The 20672-nt window shown below is 43.2% G+C and overlaps 1 protein-coding gene across 1 annotated transcript in view; it reads right to left on the reverse strand.

Annotated features, from left to right (window-relative positions):
- LOC142400819 (uncharacterized) overlaps positions 1-20672 on the reverse strand; it is a 33477-nt gene that overhangs the window by 7611 nt on the left and 5194 nt on the right. The window contains exon 2 of the mRNA XM_075486046.1: positions 5416-5512. Coding sequence (XP_075342161.1) covers positions 5416-5512 — 97 coding nt within the window. The remainder of the gene's footprint in view (positions 1-5415; positions 5513-20672) is intronic.

A 20672-nucleotide genomic window follows, 5' to 3' on the forward strand; every position in this document is an offset into this window, starting at 1 on the left:
TAATTAATTCATTTTAATTTATTTCATCAATTGGATGAACTCTAATTGGCCTAAAGATGATTATTTAGTATTTTTGTCTGTCTGATTGAATGCTTGTGTTAACAAATAAATCAGACGTTACTCAACAGTTACTCAGTACTCGAGTAGTTTTTTTCACCTTTTTTACTCTTACTCAATTAATCATTTGGATGACTACTTTTTACTTTTACTTGAGTCATATTATTCTGAAGTAACAGTACTTACTTACGGCATGAAGGCAACTGGCTTTGCTACCACAGTAATTACTCACATATCTGCCTTCTGCTCCTGTTACTAGAAGATTCCACCAGGGGGCGCTCCAGCAAACTCAGACCACACAGAATTTACAGATTTGCAGGTTTTAAACAATCAAACATGGTGGATATCTGGTTATTTCCCACCCACACGTGACATCACAGATGTTCAAACATGGATGTAAACACAGAATATAAAGAAAAGAAAGCTTTTCAAACAGACCTAAAAGAAAACTAAAATAAAAAGCAACTAAAGAAATGGGAACAAATCTTAATTCCAGTCTAAAACCCACAAAGAGCTTCTAGATTATTCATTTCTGGTGGCATAAAACAGTTTAATCATTTAATTTATATTAATTGTTCCATAATTAGTCATTAGATTATATCTTATGTTCCTTTTTTAAGCTTTAAATTGAATCTTATTTACTTTTTCTTGATGTTGAATAACATATAATTCTTATTATTGTCTGTTTTTTTCCTACTTTTCTACTTTTAGACGTGATAACGTTCAATATATTGGGATATGGATTTTTTTAAACTGAATTTCATATATTAATTTGACTCTTTTGGTAACTGAAAGCCGTTTTAACGTAAATGTACAAAAAAGTTGAAACTATGAAGCTGTTTTTCACAGAGGCAGCTAAAGAAATGGGAACAGATGATGTGTCTCTGTGACAGGCTGCTGGGAACAAAGTGCCTAAAGATCCAGTTTAAAACGGCTTCTTTGCTAAGTTGTCTGTTCTGTGTGGACAACACTGGTTCACAGGTCAGAGTTAAGTGGCTTAACAAAGAAAAAATGGAGTAAAAATGAGTGAAAAAGCAGAAAATGTCCAAAGTTCTGTATTTTCCTTCATGTTTATTCCTATTATCCATCAGCCAGCAGGTCACTCTGTACCCAGCCCTCCTTTTATCTCACACTGTGTGTCCTTCGGGCTCTTTAAACACATTCACACTTCTAACGCAGTCCGACTGTTTACTGAGAGTTGTCCAACACAGCAACGGTAACCAGCTGACCCAGAGTCTGTTCTCAGGTGGGTGCCACCGCAGACGTCTTATCACGGTGGGCGGGTCGCTGCCTGCCATGTCAGGAATGAACTGAGCTGCCAGCTGTTTTCCCCAGTTTGGCCTGTTTTTTTTTTTTTTTTGTGCCGATTCTGGATCAGATTCAACAACCCGATGTGATTACTTCATGTTTCCAGGAGAATGAAATCTGCGGGGAATAGAGAAACGTACCCAAACTTATCCTAGGGACAAGTCCTGTTGCTTCTTTTTGCCTTGGTTAATAGCAGAGATGGGGACTCGAGTCGCTGTTTTGATGACTTGTGACTGGTTTCGGATTGGGAAGTTAAAGACTCGGGACTTGACTTGACTTGAGGCTGAGAATGGCGTCATGATTGGATCCCTACCCTGTCAATCAGTCATGCACTCTCTACGTACCTTAGTGTTTATTAGAGAGAATAAACTCATGTCAGCGGGACCGAGAGTCTTTGGCTGTGTTCGAAACCGCATACTACATACTGATTGATCAGACAGTATGTAGAGCGTTTACCCACAATGCATTTCGCTCCTGCCCGAAGCTGATTTCTCTTAAGCTCTAAACTCTGTAAACTTTAGCAACATTTGAAACATTTTCAGGTGAGAAAGTAGTCGTTTAGATCCCCAACGTGTTGAAAACCTGACAAAATACCGGCTGTTTACAATTTTGTTCCCACGAATTCGGCGCTACTAAAGCTAGCCGCAGTGAGCAACGCACTTCCGGTTATTTTCACAAAATAAAATACCCGTTGCCTTTTATCATAGGGAAAGCCATTACCATACAATTGGTGCTTTTGTTTTGAAAACAGGAAGTGAACCTACCCTCGTTGTAGCTAGCTTGAAACTGCCATTTTGACAGGAAATGACGATCGGCGACGTCACGTTACGTTGCATCTTGGGTAGTTTGAGTATGAGTAGTAACCTCATGATGCATACCCAACATTTAGGAGAATCTAGTATGCATCCGGGAACTTCTCGCTTACTCAAACTCGCATACTAACGCAAAAAGTTAGTAGGAGTAGTAGAAGTATGCGGTTTCGAACACAGTTGTTGTCTTCGACTTTCGTAATCACCATTTTGACGGCAAAAGACGAACAGCACAGTGCAAGACATGCAGGCGACAACTTTGAACTTTGTTCGTCATTTAAAGATCCATTCTGACCAGTAAGTGCTCGTCAAATTAGCTAATATTATCCTGTTAGCCTAGTTGTAGTTAGCTAACGTTAGCTTGATGTGATACGGGGTGGACAGGTTGGACACATTGGCCAATGATGTTTACTGACAGTTACTTATATCTTTGTGTTTTCACTTTATTAAGATCAGATTCTGCAGGTAAAATTGCAATAATAAGGTGACTTGACCAAGTTCAACTTCTTCTTCTCCTCCTTTTAGAAGGTTTGGTCCTCAGAGAGTTTTTGTTCCGCTGACCCGTTTCTTCCAGACTGACGTGTTCACATTAAACAGAGAGTGATGTTTATCTGAGCCGCCAACACAATGACCCTTTTTCATATCTCCATCTCACAGAAATTTATCGTTTCCCTCCCACTGCTCCCAATAGGAAGTCACCTTCATTAACGTCCATCTGCACTTCCCATCAGGCCACTGGAGGCTCTGAGTCATGGAAAGTCACTTTTTCTGTTTTCCACGCACGACAAACAAACAAATCTGTCTTTAATCAGCCCGTCCTGTTTACTTTAGAAGCGTTTAAACTGTAAACCGAGGCGATAAAGTCATTAGAAGAATGGACGCTGTGGTAATAAAGGTGAGGATTTGGCTCGGAGGAGTCGCCCCCTGCTGGCAAACGTCCCCCAAAAACGGCAAAGAGTGAACAAAGCAGGGAAAATATGCGCCTTCCTGAGGGAACCCTGGCTCAAAAAGAGGAAGTAGATCCCACGTGTGACAAAGTTCAACAATATTTCCTGTTTTTCATTGTTTCACCAAATTATTTGACAAAGAAAGAGAAGAAGGCGGCGGCCATCGGATGGTCAAACGGCTTCAATCAATACGGTGGAAAGGAAAGATGGAGGGAACGAGCTGCTACTGGAGTCTGTGACATGTGACGGCGCCGTGTGAGGCCGCTCCCTCCGAGCTGTTAGCGAAGCGCCGCGACCTCCGAGCTGTTAGCGAAGCGCCGCGACCTCATCGCAGGGAAACCCACATTCCAAAGTCCTGACCCGGTCCTGTCAGCTGAGAGCAGCTCCCACAGCTGCTGCCAGGACAGCAACTACACCAGCAACGGGACGCTCTGAGGAGCTGCAACTGTGGCAACGGGACGCTCTGAGGAGCTGCAACTGTGGCAACAGGAGGCTCTGAGGAGCTGCAACTGTGGCAACGGGACGCTCTGAGGAGCTGCAACTGTGGCAACAGGAGGCTCTGAGGAGCTGCAACTGTGGCAACAGGAGGCTCTGAGGAGCAGCAACTGTGCCAACGGGACGCTCTGAGGAGCTGCAACTGTGGCAACAGGAGGCTCTGAGGAGCAGCAACTGTGCCAACGGGACGCTCTGAGGAGCTGCAACTGTGGCAACAGGAGGCTCTGAGGAGCAGCAACTGTGGCAACGGGACGCTCTGAGGAGCTGCAACTGTGGCAACAGGAGGCTCTGAGGAGCAGCAACTGTGGCAACAGGAGGCTCTGAGGAGCAGCAACTGTGCCAACGGGACGCTCTGAGGAGCTGCAACTGTGGCAACAGGAGGCTCTGAGGAGCAGCAACTGTGGCAACGGGACGCTCTGAGGAGCTGCAACTGTGGCAACAGGAGGCTCTGAGGAGCTGCAACTGTGGCAACAGGAGGCTCTGAGGAGCAGCAACTGTGGCAACAGGAGGCTCTGAGGAGCAGCAACTGTGCCAACGGGACGCTCTGAGGAGCTGCAACTGTGGCAACAGGAGGCTCTGAGGAGCAGCAACTGTGGCAACGGGACGCTCTGAGGAGCTGCAACTGTGGCAACAGGAGGCTCTGAGGAGCTGCAACTGTGGCAACAGGAGGCTCTGAGGAGCAGCAACTGTGGCAACGGGACGCTTAGACGGCAACATGACACTTAAATAGCAACTATACCAGCAACAGGACGCTCTGAGGGGCTGCAACTGTGGCAACGGGACGCTTAGACAGCAACTACATCAGTAACTGGACACTTAAAACAGCAACTACATCAGCAAAAGGAAGCTTAAAGTGATACAGATCACTTCTTTGATCTGGGAGCTTCAAAGTAAGATGAGGGTTGATCTACTACTGTAGACAACAAAGCAAGGCTGCTCAATTTCTCCATTGATAAAATACATTCACAACTCTACAACATAAAAATTCATGTAGAATAGAGCATATACTTTGTTGTCTACAGTAGTAGATCAACCCTCATCTTACTTTGAAGCTCCCAGATCAAAGAAGTGACGTCGACGCAGCTTTAGCAGCAGAGAAGCTATTAGGCTTGTGTTGATAATAATAAACTCCTGGACTATGTACAAACTTCCAAATGCATCGTTTTGTGAGTAGAGACCATATTTGTACTACTGTAGAAGTTTGGTGTCATGGCATGTGATTTTAGTGTGGTAATTTTGGAGATACTGCCAGGGTCCGTTAGCGCTTGTACTAAGCTATTCGGGATAACTCAGTAACTCAGCTGATGTTCAGCCAATATCGAAAAAACTTCGGGTGGGCTACTTGACCACTCGAAGGAACTATCACTTTAAACAGCAACTATACCAGCAACATGACACTTAAAGGATACTTCTGTGTTTATTCACCTTGTCTCCTTCCTTGTGGATTACCGACATTCTTCTGAACTCAGATGTTCAGATTTTAAATGACTCCAGTTTTTGTTGTTTTTTTAATTCTCTAAAACATTTTAATCTTCCTCGTTGCAGATTTAATTCTCTCTCGTCTTCCACGCGGGTCTGGAAACATTTGCAGTTTTATATTTACGCTTTGCTTTGTTTACACCATTGACTATGTGACTCCCTGCCCAACTCATGCCAGTTCTTTTTAAACCAGCCAGTCGTATTTATTTACAGTGACTCACAGGTAGCCATGGTAACGGAGTAGGGAAAAGCAGCTAAAAATAAAGCCTCTCAGAAAGTCTCCTTTCATGGCAGTGATGGAGTTTTTCCTACAGCGTTACCTTCCTGCAGGCCGAGCTGGGCAGTGAGGTTCGCCTCCCTCTCCTTCAGCTGCTCCACGTCCTCCTGCAGCGCGCTGATGTTCCCGCTCAGGACCACCTGGAGGACGAAACAAACGCACCCCGGTTACTGTGTGGGAAAACACAGTCACGCCATCTTTGCTCTTCAGTGCTGAGGTTTGGGTGGAAACAACAACTTTAAGGAGCCGAAGCCACTGAATTTATTCAAAGAAACCTAACAGGACTCAGAGTTAAACATCCAGTCTTTGGATTCTTGTAACGTTTCTATATTTCATATAATTATAAGCATGTTTGAAAGATTTCTGCTCCCGTATCAGCCGGTGAGATTCTGCTAAATCAAAGGTAATCCCACTGCTTAGATAAAGTCTTTAAAGAAACATTTGTCACTTTTATGCTCTGCGAACAAGTTCGGACAAATTTATTAAACGGCAACTACATCAGCAACAGGACGCTTAAACAGCAACTACATCAGCAACAGGACGCTTAAACAGCAACTATACCAGCAACAGGACGCTTAAACAGCAACTATACCAGCAACAGGACGCTTAAACAACAACTACAACAGCAACAGGACGCTTAAACAACAACTATACCAGCAACAGGACGCTTAAACAACAACTATACCAGCAACAGGACGCTTAAACAACAACTATACCAGCAACAGGACGCTTAAACAACAACTACAACAGCAACAGGACGCTTAAACAGCAACTATACCAGCAACAGGACGCTTAAACAACAACTACAACAGCAACAGGAAGCTTAAACAGCAACTACAACAGCAACAGGACGCTTAAACAACAACTACAACAGCAACAGGACGCTTAAACAGCAACTATACCAGCAACAGGACGCTTAAACAACAACTACATCAGCAACAGGACGCTTAAACAACAACTATACCAGCAACAGGACGCTTAAACAACAACTATACCAGCAACAGGACGCTTAAACGGCAACTATACCAGCAACAGGACGCTTAAACGGCAACTATACCAGCAACAGGACGCTTAAACAGCAACTACATCAGCAACAGGACGCTTAAACAGCAACTATACCAGCAACAGGACGCTTAAACAACAACTACAACAGCAACAGGACGCTTAAACAGCAACTATACCAGCAACAGGACGCTTAAACAGCAACTATACCAGCAACAGGACGCTTAAACAGCAACTATACCAGCAACAGGACGCTTAAACAGCAACTATACCAGCAACAGGACGCTTAAACAACAACTACATCAGCAACAGGACGCTTAAACAGCAACTATACCAGCAACAGGACGCTTAAACAACAACTACAACAGCAACAGGACGCTTAAACAACAACTATACCAGCAACAGGAAGCTTAAACAGCAACTACAACAGCAACAGGACGCTTAAACAACAACTACAACAGCAACAACATCAGCAACAGGAAGCTTAAACAGCAACTACACCAGCAACAGGACGCTTAAACGGCAACTATACCAGCAACAGGACGCTTAAACAGCAACTACATCAGCAACAGGACGCTTAAACAGCAACTATACCAGCAACAGGACGCTTAAACAACAACTACAACAGCAACAGGACGCTTAAACAGCAACTATACCAGCAACAGGACGCTTAAACAGCAACTATACCAGCAACAGGACGCTTAAACAGCAACTATACCAGCAACAGGACGCTTAAACAGCAACTATACCAGCAACAGGACGCTTAAACAACAACTACATCAGCAACAGGACGCTTAAACAGCAACTATACCAGCAACAGGACGCTTAAACAACAACTACAACAGCAACAGGACGCTTAAACAACAACTATACCAGCAACAGGAAGCTTAAACAGCAACTACAACAGCAACAGGACGCTTAAACAACAACTACAACAGCAACAACATCAGCAACAGGAAGCTTAAACAGCAACTACACCAGCAACAGGACGCTTAAACAACAACTACAACAGCAACAGGACGCTTAAACAGCAACTATACCAGCAACAGGACGCTTAAACAACAACTACAACAGCAACAGGAAGCTTAAACAGCAACTACAACAGCAACAGGACGCTTAAACAACAACTACATCAGCAACAGGACGCTTAAACAGCAACTATACCAGCAACAGGACGCTTAAACAACAACTATACCAGCAACAGGACGCTTAAACAGCAACTATACCAGCAACAGGACGCTTAAACAGCAACTACATCAGCAACAGGACGCTTAAACAACAACTACAACAGCAACAGGACGCTGTTTTATGATAAATATCCAAAAATAAATCCAAAGCTTTTAGCATTTAGTTTTATTTTAAATGTGCTGCCATAACATTTGTTGTGCAAACACACTTTTAACATCAGCATCTTTCTGTAGTTTTTATGTAGAAGCCTCTCTGCCCCCTGCTTCCTGTCTCTCTGAACTTCCCTATCCATTAAAGGCACAAAAGCCCCCCCCAAAAAATAAAAAATTTAAATAAAATAAAATAAAACTTGCGTTAATGCACAATAACATTTTTAGCGAGTTAACTCGCCCAGCCCCACATTTTATATCTTATTTTATTCTGTACATTGTTTGTAAATTTGCAGATTTGGGTCATTTTTAATCGTGTGACTCTCGTTATATTTAGGCTGTAATTTCTGTAATTTTGGAGCGCTGTGGCGCAAGGGATAAATAAAGTATTTTCAATTCAAGACGCCGGGAAACAAAAACGTGACGTGGACACGGATCCTTTCGTTTCGGAGCAGCAGGAAACGAGCACAAATACATCGAATTACTCGAATAATCAGCCTCAGACTAGAAGCTCCACCAGCTGCTTTCTGAGGAGCACTTCAACTCGAACTTGGTGTTGGAAAACATCACGAGGTCGAGGAAAGATGAGCGATATTCCACCTAAATAACTTATAAACTCACAGATATTCATTCTAAAGCCTCCTCACAGAGAGGTTTCACGAAGGCGACGTCAGAAGATATGAAACTTCTTCATAAAAGATGCTCTCACGCTTCACATAAATCCATTCAATTGTTCCATCACTGTAACGCTCTTTTAACTGGAGTTCCCAAAAAGAGCGTTAAACATCTGCAGCTCATCCAGAACGCTGCTGCTGGAGTTTTAAAGCTGCAGTCTGCAGGATTTGTTGTTGTCATACGTAAAGTCCTAATTTTTGGCATTTTAAGGCAAGGCAATTTTATTTATAGAGCACAATTCATACACAGGGCAATTCAAAGTGCTTTACAGCTACATAAAATCACAAGAAGGCAATAAAACCATAAAAAAGGAATAAAAAAAAATAAAAGAAAGAAATTTAAAACCCATTAAAATAATCACTTATTCATTTAAAAGTGAAGAGTGCAGATAAAATACTTTCAGGTGTCATATGCACAGCTAAACAGAACTGTTTTCAGCCTGGATTTAAACATTGTCAGAGTTGAGGCCTGTCTCACATCTTCTGGAAGACTGTTCCAGATTTTAGGAGCATAAAACTGAAACGCAGCCTCACCTTGTTTAGTCCTGACTCTGGGCACCAGCAGGAGACCCCTCCCTGAGGCAGGAGACCCCTCGCTGAGGTTCATGTGGCTCTAACATGTCAGAGATGTACTTTGGCGCTTGACCGTGAAGAGACTTGTACATGAGCAGAGCTGTTTTAAAGTCTATTCTCTGAGCGACAGGAAGCCAGTGCAGAGACCTGAGCACTGGACTAATATGGTCGTATTTCCTGGTTCTAGTCAGGACTCGAGCAGCAGCGTTCTGGATGTACTGCAGCTGTCTTATAGCCCGTTTAGAGCCCAGTGAGCAGGCCGTTACAGTAGTCTAACCTGCTGGAGACAAACGCATGGATCAGTCTCTCTAAGTCTGCTTTAGACACTATTCCTTTGATTCTGGCAATGTTTTTTAGATGGTAAAAAGCTGCTGATGTTACAGATTTAATGTGGCTGTTAAAGTTCAGGTCTGAGTCCAATATTACCCCGAGATTTCTAACTTGATAGTTAGGTTTTAGAGAGAGAGTCTCAAGGTGACTGATAACACTTTCTCTTTGTTTCTGTGGGCCACAGACAATGATTTCAGTTTTGTCTGAGTTCAGCTGGAGGAAATTGTTTTGCATTTTAAGAGTTTACATGATCTATCAGAACGCTTGAAGTTGAAAACGGTGACCACCGTGGTCGCAAAATGCAAGAAATGCTTATTTTTTAACCGAAAAATAAAAAGTTATTCAACTTCCTGTCCCGCCCCATCAAAACACATGAGAACTCGTGCACGTCTACGTGCACGCCAGATGCGCGTACACGACTCCTCATTCATCAACTCACCTGTCATTTGCGATCATAGAAGACACAGTAAGTAGACTAGCCCGTAATGAAGTTCAATAGTCTAGATAAATAAGCGTGGGGACGAGCCTACCTTGTATCGCGCGTGCACAATCGGTGATTGACAGGCAGCAGAGCCCAGCTCGTAAACCTGATTGGTTACCTTTTACTGGTCCGGTCTGCAATTTTGTAAACAAACCTGCTGGCTTTGGGGGGACCTAGAGAACTCTTTTTTTTTTTGTATTTAATGTACTACTTCAGAATCCCTGGACAGTTCCAGGCATTATGCTTGAAAAAGAGTTGCAGACTGCAGCTTTAACCCGGACTAAGAGATCTGAACACATCACAGCAGCTTTAAAATCTTTACTCTGGCTTCCAGTCGGTCACAGAATAGATTTTAAAAGCCTGCTGATGGTTTACAATCTGTGATCTGTTCAGAGAATATAAAGCCAGCAGAGCTCTTAGATCCAAGGACTCAGGTCAGCTGGTCCAGTCCAGAGTCCAGACTAAACATGGAGAAGCAGCATTTAGCTGTTATGCTGCCAACAAGTGGAACAAACTGCCAATGGAGACATTTTTAAATCCAGGTTAAAAACATTTCTGTTCTCATGTGTCTATGCATGAAATCTTTGAACTTATCTGGACCGTTGCTTGTTTTTAAATTCATTTAAATTAGTTTTATATTGTATCTGTAAGGTTTATTCTTCTTTCTTTCTTATTCTTTCCAAAAGGTGCTCGAAAACTTGAAATTTTGCAAGCGCCACCTGCCAGTCGACGACATGAAAAAATCTGAACTTTATATTTTTGGGAGTCACTCTACGGTTGTGTTCGAAACCGCATACTTTTCCTACTACTCATACTAACTTTTTGAGTTAGTATGCGAGTTTGAGTAAGCGAGAAGTTCCCGGATGCATACTAGATTCTCCTAAATGTTGGGTATGCATCATGAGGTTACTACTCATACTCAAACTACCCAAGATGCAACGTAACGTGACGTCGCCGATCGTCATTTCCTGTCAAAACGGCAGTTTCAAGCTAGCTGCAACGAGGGTAGGTTCACTTCCTGTTTTCAAAACAAAAGCACCAATTGTATGGTAATGGCTTTCCCTATGATAAAAGGCAACGGGTATTTTATTTTGTGAAAATAACAGGAAGTGCGTTGCTCACTGCGGCTAGCTTTAGTAGCGCCGAATTCATGGGAACAAAATTGTAAATAGCCGGTATTTTGTCAGGTTTTCAACACGTTGGGGATCTAAACGACTACTTTCTCGCCTGAAAATGTTTCAAATGTTGCTAAAGTTTACAGAGTTTAGAGCTTAAGGGAAATCAGCTTCAGGCCGGCTGATTTCGGCTCGGGCAGGAGCGAAATGCATTGTGAGTAAACGCTCTGCATACTGTCTGATCGATCAGTATGCGGTATGCGGTTTCGAACACAGCCATTGACTCTGTAGCGCCCCCTACGATACTTAAAAATACTCCCCGCATTAGGGTTAGTTTCGCGTGGAACGACTAAATTCGGTACACTCATTCATCATGCCCAGACGCACAAAAAAGTCTCGTGCCGCCATGGTCCCACGTCCACAGGAAGGCGGCCATTTTGGATGGAAAGTCAGTTTTCTTGCCATATGAGCCTTGCATATGATCAAACTCGTCCTACAGATTTAATCTTTTATGTATTTTTAATGCTTCTTCCACTCCCTGCTGCAACGCTTTTATTTCATGTGAAGCACTTTGAATTGTTTTGTACATGAAATGTGCTACAAATACCAGCCAGTACGCCAGTTAGAACACTGCAGCTGCGAGTGATTACCAGACTGAATTATCTCCTTTATTTCAGAGTTTATTTATTATTAAGGACCCCGATCAGCCCTCAGTACTAGACCAGCAAAGAGTTGGAGCTACATGAAATGCAAAATAACTGGTTAAACAAAAACAGCCGAGAGGAATTAGATGAAACTATGTACAGCGCAGTAACTCGAGCTGAAAAGATACAAAAGTTCAAATCATTAATTTTAGATTAAAACTTCGTTGGGCCGGACTGAGCCGAGCTGGTGACTGAAACCAGGTCGGCCCCCGAATGCTTTTTGGAAACATTCCTTTCACAGAACGGCAGCAGTTATAGTTGGATCAACAGAGTGCAGCTCTTAAAGGAGCAGTCCAAACAAAAATGTCTCCATCCAGAGAGGCCTCGAATAACACAGAGTGGGCTGATAACAGAACTGATGCTGGACAGAGGTCCGGCTCCTCCTTACGTCACACCAGCACCGGGTCCAACATCGTTCACTCGGTCTGTGGCTGATCCTGGTAAACCTGGAATCCCCTCAGTTTTATTCCAGGATCAATTCAAAGACCGTATTCCCGGTTTTAAGGAATTTCTACGTTCTGATGCTCCAGATTTATCAGATCTGAGAAGTAAACCAGAGGCGGTTGTGCTCCCAACCTCAACTACATCAGCAACAGGGAGCTTAAACAGCAATAAAACAGCAACTACACCAGCAACAGGGAGCTTAAACAGCAATAAAACAGCAACTACATCAGCAACAGGGAGCTTAAACAGCAACTACACCAGCAACAGGGAGCTTAAACAGCAATTAAACAGCAACTACATCAGCAACAGGGAGCTTAAACAGCAATAAAACAGCAACTACACCAGCAACAGGGAGCTTAAACAGCAACTACATCAGCAACAGGGAGCTTAAACAGCAATAACATCAGCAACAGGGAGCTAAAACAGCAACAGGGAGCTTAAACAGCAATTAAACAGCAACTACATCAGCAACAGGAAGCTTAAACAGCAATAAAACAGCAACTACATCAGCAACAGGGAACTTAAACAGCAATTAAACAGCAACTACATCAGCAACAGGAAGCTTAAACAGCAACTATACCAGCAACAGGAAGCTTAAACGGCAACTACACCAGCAACAGGAAGCTTAAACGGCAACTACACCAGCAACAGGAAGCTTAAACGGCAACTACATAAAAAACAAGACGCTTAAACGGCAACTATACCAGCAACAGGACGCTTAAACGGCAACTATACCAGCAACAGGAAGCTTAAACGGCAACTATACCAGCAACAGGAAGCTTAAACGGCAACTATACCAGCAACAGGAAGCTTAAACGGCAACTATACCAGCAACAGAAAGCTTAAACGGCAACTATACCAGCAACAGGACGCTTAAACGGCAACTATACCAGCAACAGGAAGCTTAAACGGCAACTATACCAGCAACAGGAAGCTTAAACGGCAACTATACCAGCAACAGGACGCTTAAACGGCAACTACACCAGCAACAGGACGCTTAAACGGCAACTACACCAGCAACAGGACGCTTAAACGGCAACTATACCAGCAACAGGAAGCTTAAACGGCAACTATACCAGCAACAGGAAGCTTAAACGGCAACTATACCAGCAACAGGACGCTTAAACGGCAACTATACCAGCAACAGGACGCTTAAACGGCAACTATACCAGCAACAGGAAGCTTAAACGGCAACTACATCAAAAACAGGACGCTTAAACGGCAACTATACCAGCAACAGGACGCTTAAACGGCAACTACATCAGCAACAGGAAGCTTAAACGGCAACTATACCAGCAACAGGAAGCTTAAACGGCAACTATACCAGCAACAGGAAGCTTAAACGGCAACTATACCAGCAAGAGGACGCTTAAATGGCAACTATACCAGCAACAGGAAGCTTAAACGGCAACCATACCAGCAACAGGAAGTTTAAACGGCAACTACACCAGCAACAGGACGCTTAAACGGCAACTATACCAGCAACAGGAAGCTTAAACGGCAACTATACCAGCAACAGGAAGCTTAAACGGCAACTATACCAGCAACAGGACGCTTAAACGGCAACTATACCAGCAACAGGAAGCTTAAACGGCAACTACATCAAAAACAGGACGCTTAAACGGCAACTATACCAGCAACAGGACGCTTAAACGGCAACTATACCAGCAACAGGACGCTTAAACGGCAACTACATCAGCAACAGGAAGCTTAAACGGCAACTATACCAGCAACAGGAAGCTTAAACGGCAACTATACCAGCAACAGGAAGCTTAAACGGCAACTATACCAGCAACAGGAAGCTTAAACGGCAACTATACCAGCAACAGGACGCTTAAACGGCAACTACACCAGCAACAGGGAGCTTAAACAGCAATAAAACAGCAACTACATCAGCAACAGGGAGCTTAAACAGCAATAACATCAGCAACAGGGAGCTAAAACAGCAACAGGGAGCTTAAACAGCAATTAAACAGCAACTACATCAGCAACAGGAAGCTTAAACAGCAATAAAACAGCAACTACATCAGCAACAGGGAACTTAAACAGCAATTAAACAGCAACTACATCAGCAACAGGAAGCTTAAACAGCAACTATACCAGCAACAGGAAGCTTAAACGGCAACTACACCAGCAACAGGAAGCTTAAACGGCAACTACATAAAAAACAAGACGCTTAAACGGCAACTATACCAGCAACAGGACGCTTAAACGGCAACTATACCAGCAACAGGAAGCTTAAACGGCAACTATACCAGCAACAGGAAGCTTAAACGGCAACTATACCAGCAACAGGAAGCTTAAACGGCAACTATACCAGCAACAGGAAGCTTAAACGGCAACTATACCAGCAACAGGACGCTTAAACGGCAACTATACCAGCAACAGGACGCTTAAACGGCAACTATACCAGCAACAGGAAGCTTAAACGGCAACTATACCAGCAACAGGAAGCTTAAACGGCAACTATACCAGCAACAGGACGCTTAAACGGCAACTATACCAGCAACAGGACGCTTAAACGGCAACTATACCAGCAACAGGACGCTTAAACGGCAACTATACCAGCAACAGGACGCTTAAACGGCAACTACATCAGCAACAGGAAGCTTAAACGGCAACTATACCAGCAACAGGAAGCTTAAACGGCAACTATACCAGCAAGAGGACGCTTAAACGGCAACTATACCAGCAACAGGAAGCTTAAACGGCAACTATACCAGCAACAGGAAGCTTAAACGGCAACTATACCAGCAACAGGAAGCTTAAACGGCAACTATACCAGCAACAGGACGCTTAAACGGCAACTACACCAGCAACAGGGAGCTTAAACAGCAATAAAACAGCAACTACACCAGCAACAGGGAGCTTAAACAGCAACTACATCAGCAACAGGGAGCTTAAACAGCAATAACATCAGCAACAGGGAGCTAAAACAGCAACAGGGAGCTTAAACAGCAATTAAACAGCAACTACATCAGCAACAGGAAGCTTAAACAGCAATAAAACAGCAACTACATCAGCAACAGGGAACTTAAACAGCAATTAAACAGCAACTACATCAGCAACAGGAAGCTTAAACAGCAACTATACCAGCAACAGGAAGCTTAAACGGCAACTACACCAGCAACAGGAAGCTTAAACGGCAACTACATAAAAAACAAGACGCTTAAACGGCAACTATACCAGCAACAGGACGCTTAAACGGCAACTATACCAGCAACAGGACGCTTAAACGGCAACTATACCAGCAACAGGAAGCTTAAACGGCAACTATACCAGCAACAGGAAGCTTAAACGGCAACTATACCAGCAACAGGAAGCTTAAACGGCAACTATACCAGCAACAGGAAGCTTAAACGGCAACTATACCAGCAACAGGACGCTTAAACGGCAACTATACCAGCAACAGGACGCTTAAACGGCAACTATACCAGCAACAGGAAGCTTAAACGGCAACTATACCAGCAACAGGAAGCTTAAACGGCAACTATACCAGCAACAGGACGCTTAAACGGCAACTATACCAGCAACAGGACGCTTAAACGGCAACTACACCAGCAACAGGACGCTTAAACGGCAACTATACCAGCAACAGGACGCTTAAACGGCAACTATACCAGCAACAGGAAGCTTAAACGGCAACTATACCAGCAACAGGAAGCTTAAACGGCAACTATACCAGCAACAGGACGCTTAAACGGCAACTATACCAGCAACAGGACGCTTAAACGGCAACTACACCAGCAACAGGAAGCTTAAACGGCAACTACATCAAAAACAGGACGCTTAAACGGCAACTATACCAGCAACAGGACGCTTGAACGGCAACTATACCAGCAACAGGATGCTTAAACGGCAACTATACCAGCAACAGGACGCTTAAACAGCAACTTAAACGGTTTCCTTATTTATTTTTCCTTGTCTCCTTGTTTATTTTCCTTGTTTCCTTGTGGATTACCTACATTCTCTAACACAGAGTGGGCTGATAACAGAACTGATGCTGGACAGAGGTCCGGCTCCTCCTTACGTCACACCAGCACCGGGTCCAACATCGTTCACTCGGTCTGTGGCTGATCCTGGTAAACCTGGAATCCCCTCAGTTTTATTCCAGGATCAATTCAAAGACCGTATTCCCGGTTTTAAGGAATTTCTACGTTCTGACGCTCCAGATTTATCAGATCTGAGAAGTAAACCAGAGGCGGTTGTGCTCCCAACCTCCTACATATTCATATCAGAAGCTCTTAAGATGCTTCTTCTCTTTGGCACCTTTGTTTTATTGTAGTTTTATGAAATTTACTTATTCTACCTTTGTGTTTTTATGGATTATTTTCCTTTATAGCCGTTTGTTTGTCGGACATTATGATCGCTTCGAGCCTGAAACTTATTTCAGCAACTCAAGGCGTCACCCCGTTCAAAGCGAAACAAACACAAATATATTCTTTCTCGTCTTTTTTTTAAACAATGACACAGTTGAGGTCTCATTGACATGAATGAGACAGGCTTTGGTCTAAATACCTGTTGGTTTAAGCACATTTGCTCTTTTCTTTGCACTCCATTGATCCAAAATAGTTTAGCATTGTAGCTAGCAAACAATGCTTTCTCATCAACAGTGATGGACCACCGCTCCCGAGTCGTACAGTTGTGCCAATATTTCCTTGATGTTGACGTGTTACTCAACATTTCTGATTGCATCAAACTTGCTTTCCAGCCGGCGGCTGCTCACAACGTGTGCGTCATCGTCTCTCCGGAAACATCCTGAAAGCTACCAGAGAAAACCCAACCTGTGCGTTTCTCAGAGACTTCAAAACCCTCAGAACAGGCGCCAAAAAATGCTGTGTGGTTTACAGAGTAAAAGTTCAAATGATTTACAAAGAAGTACTTAAGTATCTGCTGTGAATCCCGTTTATAAAACTGGTTTCCACTCCCTTTCTTCAGTGTGAACGGCTGCAGACGCGTTCATAACTGATCAAACTTCCAAAAGAATTTGTTTGCACACGAATGGTGTCAGAGAGTCTGAACAATCTCTAAATATGTTTTTTTTAATATAAATGCAGTAAATTAGCAGCAGCTAAGGCTGAGAGCGATAAGATAAAGAAAGTTAACTTTTGTTTTTTTAGGCCAGAATGTTGATACATGTTATAAATGTCTCATAGTTCTCGTAATAGTGATAAAAGTACAACAGAATACCAAGTATTTGCTCTGTAAAGCGACAGCTTGATGCAGATCCTAATAAATCTGCTATCAGGCAGCACAATGAGTCAGAAATAGTGACAGAAAGTCGCCCGATGAGACCAAATGTTAATCAGCAGCCAAAGAAAATCACCTTTTTTGTGACATTTAACATTAACTAGAGACACAGAAATGATGGTCTGTAGTTTCATTAAACGCATCATCAGTCAGAGGATTTGATTTGCTGGCACATAGAGTCGCCCCGTTCAAAGCGAAACAAACACAAATATATTCTCTTTTACAATAATAAAATAAATAATAAAACAGGGGTGGTCTGTGGCGAAGTGCTTTGAGCAGGTCCTGTGCTGCATGTTGTTCCCCCTCTCTCTGAACTTTCCTATCCATTAAAGGCACAAAAGCCCCCCCAATTTGTTTTTATTCATTTATTTTTTTTTTTAATTAAAAAAACCTGCGTTAATGCGCGATAAAATATGTATCGGCGTTAAATAATTAATGCGTTAACGCGCCCAGCCCTAGTTTTTACTGTCACCTTTAAAGTTTAAGCATCAGAGGACAAACCGCAGCAGGAAGCATCGCTTCGCTCTTATTATTCGCACACAGAAGCTGTTCACAAACCACAGGTGTGGTTCTTCCTGAGTAAACAGCTTCACTCTGATGCAGATAATTGACTCCTGATCAAGAAATGTGTTTTCAGGCACATCCTTCCACTGGCCTGCTAATCAACAGCAAGTCGGGTGAACAATATTTAATAAATAAAAATTAAATAAATATAATATATTATTTTTATTTATTTTTTATTTAAATAAAAACGTTTTTATTATATAAATAAAAAATTAATATATTATTTTTATTTTTTAAAGAAATTAAAAAATAAATAAAACAATATTCGAACAATCTGATCGTCTTTCGCGTTAATCAGCAGCGACACGTCGACCAAAAACCAAATCCTCTCCGTCCACATATCACACAGCGCCTGTAAATATCACACGCAGCCCGAACATTTCACAGCTGAGAGCACAAAGAGCAGCACGGGGAGCACAGATTTTACTCTACAGGCCAGAGAACAAAGTCACCCTCAATCTGAGCTGCTTTAAAGGAAAGAGTTTGTGACGAAGCCGGCCTGAAACTGAAGGGGTTAAATGGCACCATGCAATATTTCTAGCAGCTCGGAGCTGAACACAGGAAGCTGGCAGGAAGCAGAAATCTAACTTTGTGTGTCGTTGGTACTTTCCTGACGTGTACGAATGTCCTGTTTTTCTCAGGGGACACTCGCTTCTTCTGGTTGTTACGAGGGTTTTAACTCCAGAAATGAGAAATATCTGGAGCTCAGAGGTGGTGGTGGTTCTGTTCATGGGCGTCACACCCTTCTACAGCAAGATGATTTCACCTTTTTTTGAATTTTCAATGACCAAATAAAGTTTTAATTAATCATACAATGTGTTTTAAAGTCTCTGTACCCTCTTTAGAATAATTCTATCCAGATTTGAGCAGTCTAACTATTGTAGTTTCGATACAGGATCTAGTTTAGTGTGATCAAAATGCAGTAAAATGGCCCTGTTCTGCATTTGTACAAATCAGAAAAAGGTTTCACAAATCCCAAACAAGGTTTTAATGAATCTATAGCCTCTTTAGAATAATTCCATCTAGATTTGAGCAGTGTAACTATTGTAGTTTCCATACAGGATCTAGTTTAGGGCGATCAAAATGCAAAAAAATGCAGTGAAATGGCCCTTTATGCCCATCCATCAATTTAACAGTTTACAACAGCAATAAATATTAAAGATGTCCAAACTGACAGTATTTTGTTCTGCTGATAACAGCTACGATTATTACCGTAAATACAATTAAAAAAAACTAAATATCAGAGAAATAAGATTAAATGTGGCTAAGAAAAATGACACATTGAGTTATTTTTTACCAGGATTCTGTCGCCTTCGTAATATTGTTAAAATCAGTTTCTAAAAGCAGAGCCTTCAGTTATCAGGCCTCTCTCTGTGGAACCAGCTGCCAGTTTGGGAGGCAGAGCCTTCAGTTATCAGGCCCCTCTCTGTGGAACCAGCTGCCGGTTTGGGAGGCAGAGCCTTCAGTTATCAGGCCCCTCTCTGTGGAACCAGCTGCCAGTTTGGGAGGCAGAGCCTTCAGTTATCAGGCCCCTCTCTGTGGAACCAGCTGCCAGTTTGGGAGGCAGAGCCTTCAGTTATCAGGCCCCTCTCTGTGGAACCAGCTGCCAGTTTGGGAGGCAGAGCCTTCAGTTATCAGGCCCCTCTCTGTGGAACCAGCTGCCAGTTTGGGAGGCAGAGCCTTCAGTTATCAGGCCCCTCTCTGTGGAACCAGCTGCCAGTTTGGGAGGCAGAGCCTTCAGTTATCAGGCCCCTCTCTGTGGGACCAGCTGCCAGTTTGGGAGGCAGAGCCTTCAGTTATCAGGCCCCTCTCTGTGGGACCAGCTGCCAGTTTGGGAGGCAGAGCCTTCAGTTATCAGGCCCCTCTCTGAGGAACCAGCTGCCAGTTTGGGAGGCAGAGCCTTCAGTTATCAGGCCCCTCTCTGTGGAACCAGCTGCCAGTTTGGGAGGCAGAGCCTTCAGTTATCAGGCCCCTCTCTGTGGAACCAGCTGCCAGTTTGGGAGGCAGAGCCTTCAGTTATCAGGCCCCTCTCTGTGGAACCAGCTGCCAGTTTGGGAGGCCTTCAGTTATCAGGCCCCTCTCTGTGGGACCAGCTGCCAGTTTCAGTGCAATCTATTGATTTCCGTAGCTCGGCTACTTTGTTCTGTATGAATTTGATCAGATTACAGTGACCTGGATTATAATTGACTTGAATTAAATGTATATTTAAAGTGTTTCCAAGAACCTTGAGGTGACATTTGTTGTGAATTTGGTACGATATGAACTCAGAGACCAAGAAAACATCCTCAATTACCTTATTTTGCCCAAATCCCTAAAAGGGGAAACACCGAATCCTCATATTATTATATTTAGAGGCTGAAGTAGATATTTTTTCACTACTTTTATGTAAAAGATAACTGAAACTACTCAGTAGTCAGTATGGTTGCAGGTCTTTGTAACACTTCATGTCTATCAGAGCTGCTGAGGTGTGACTGTTCTGCAGCATTCGCCAAAAAACTTTGACTCTGAACCAGGCCAGAACTTGATTGATGACTTTTAGGGGTACAGTTAAGAGTCGTGAACAGCAGAAATGTTGATGAGAAAAATGCAGAGTCCAGAACTCGCGGGAAAGTCCAAGTTTGTCCACAATCCACAGCCAAATGTCTTCTAAATCCTGAAATATTTACTCGATGAGTCAGGAGGGAAGAAGTCAGAGCGAGGAAAAAGTAAGGAAGCAGTGTTGGGAGGGGAGTGGAGCAGAGGTGAAGGAGAAAGGGAGGAGGAGTGAGTCAGGAAGACCACAAGAGGAGAGACAGAGCAAAGGAAAAAAACTCACTTTTTCCAGCC

The sequence above is a fragment of the Odontesthes bonariensis genome, chromosome 15, assembly GCF_027942865.1.
Source record: "Odontesthes bonariensis isolate fOdoBon6 chromosome 15, fOdoBon6.hap1, whole genome shotgun sequence".
NCBI lineage: Eukaryota > Metazoa > Chordata > Actinopteri > Atheriniformes > Atherinopsidae > Odontesthes > Odontesthes bonariensis.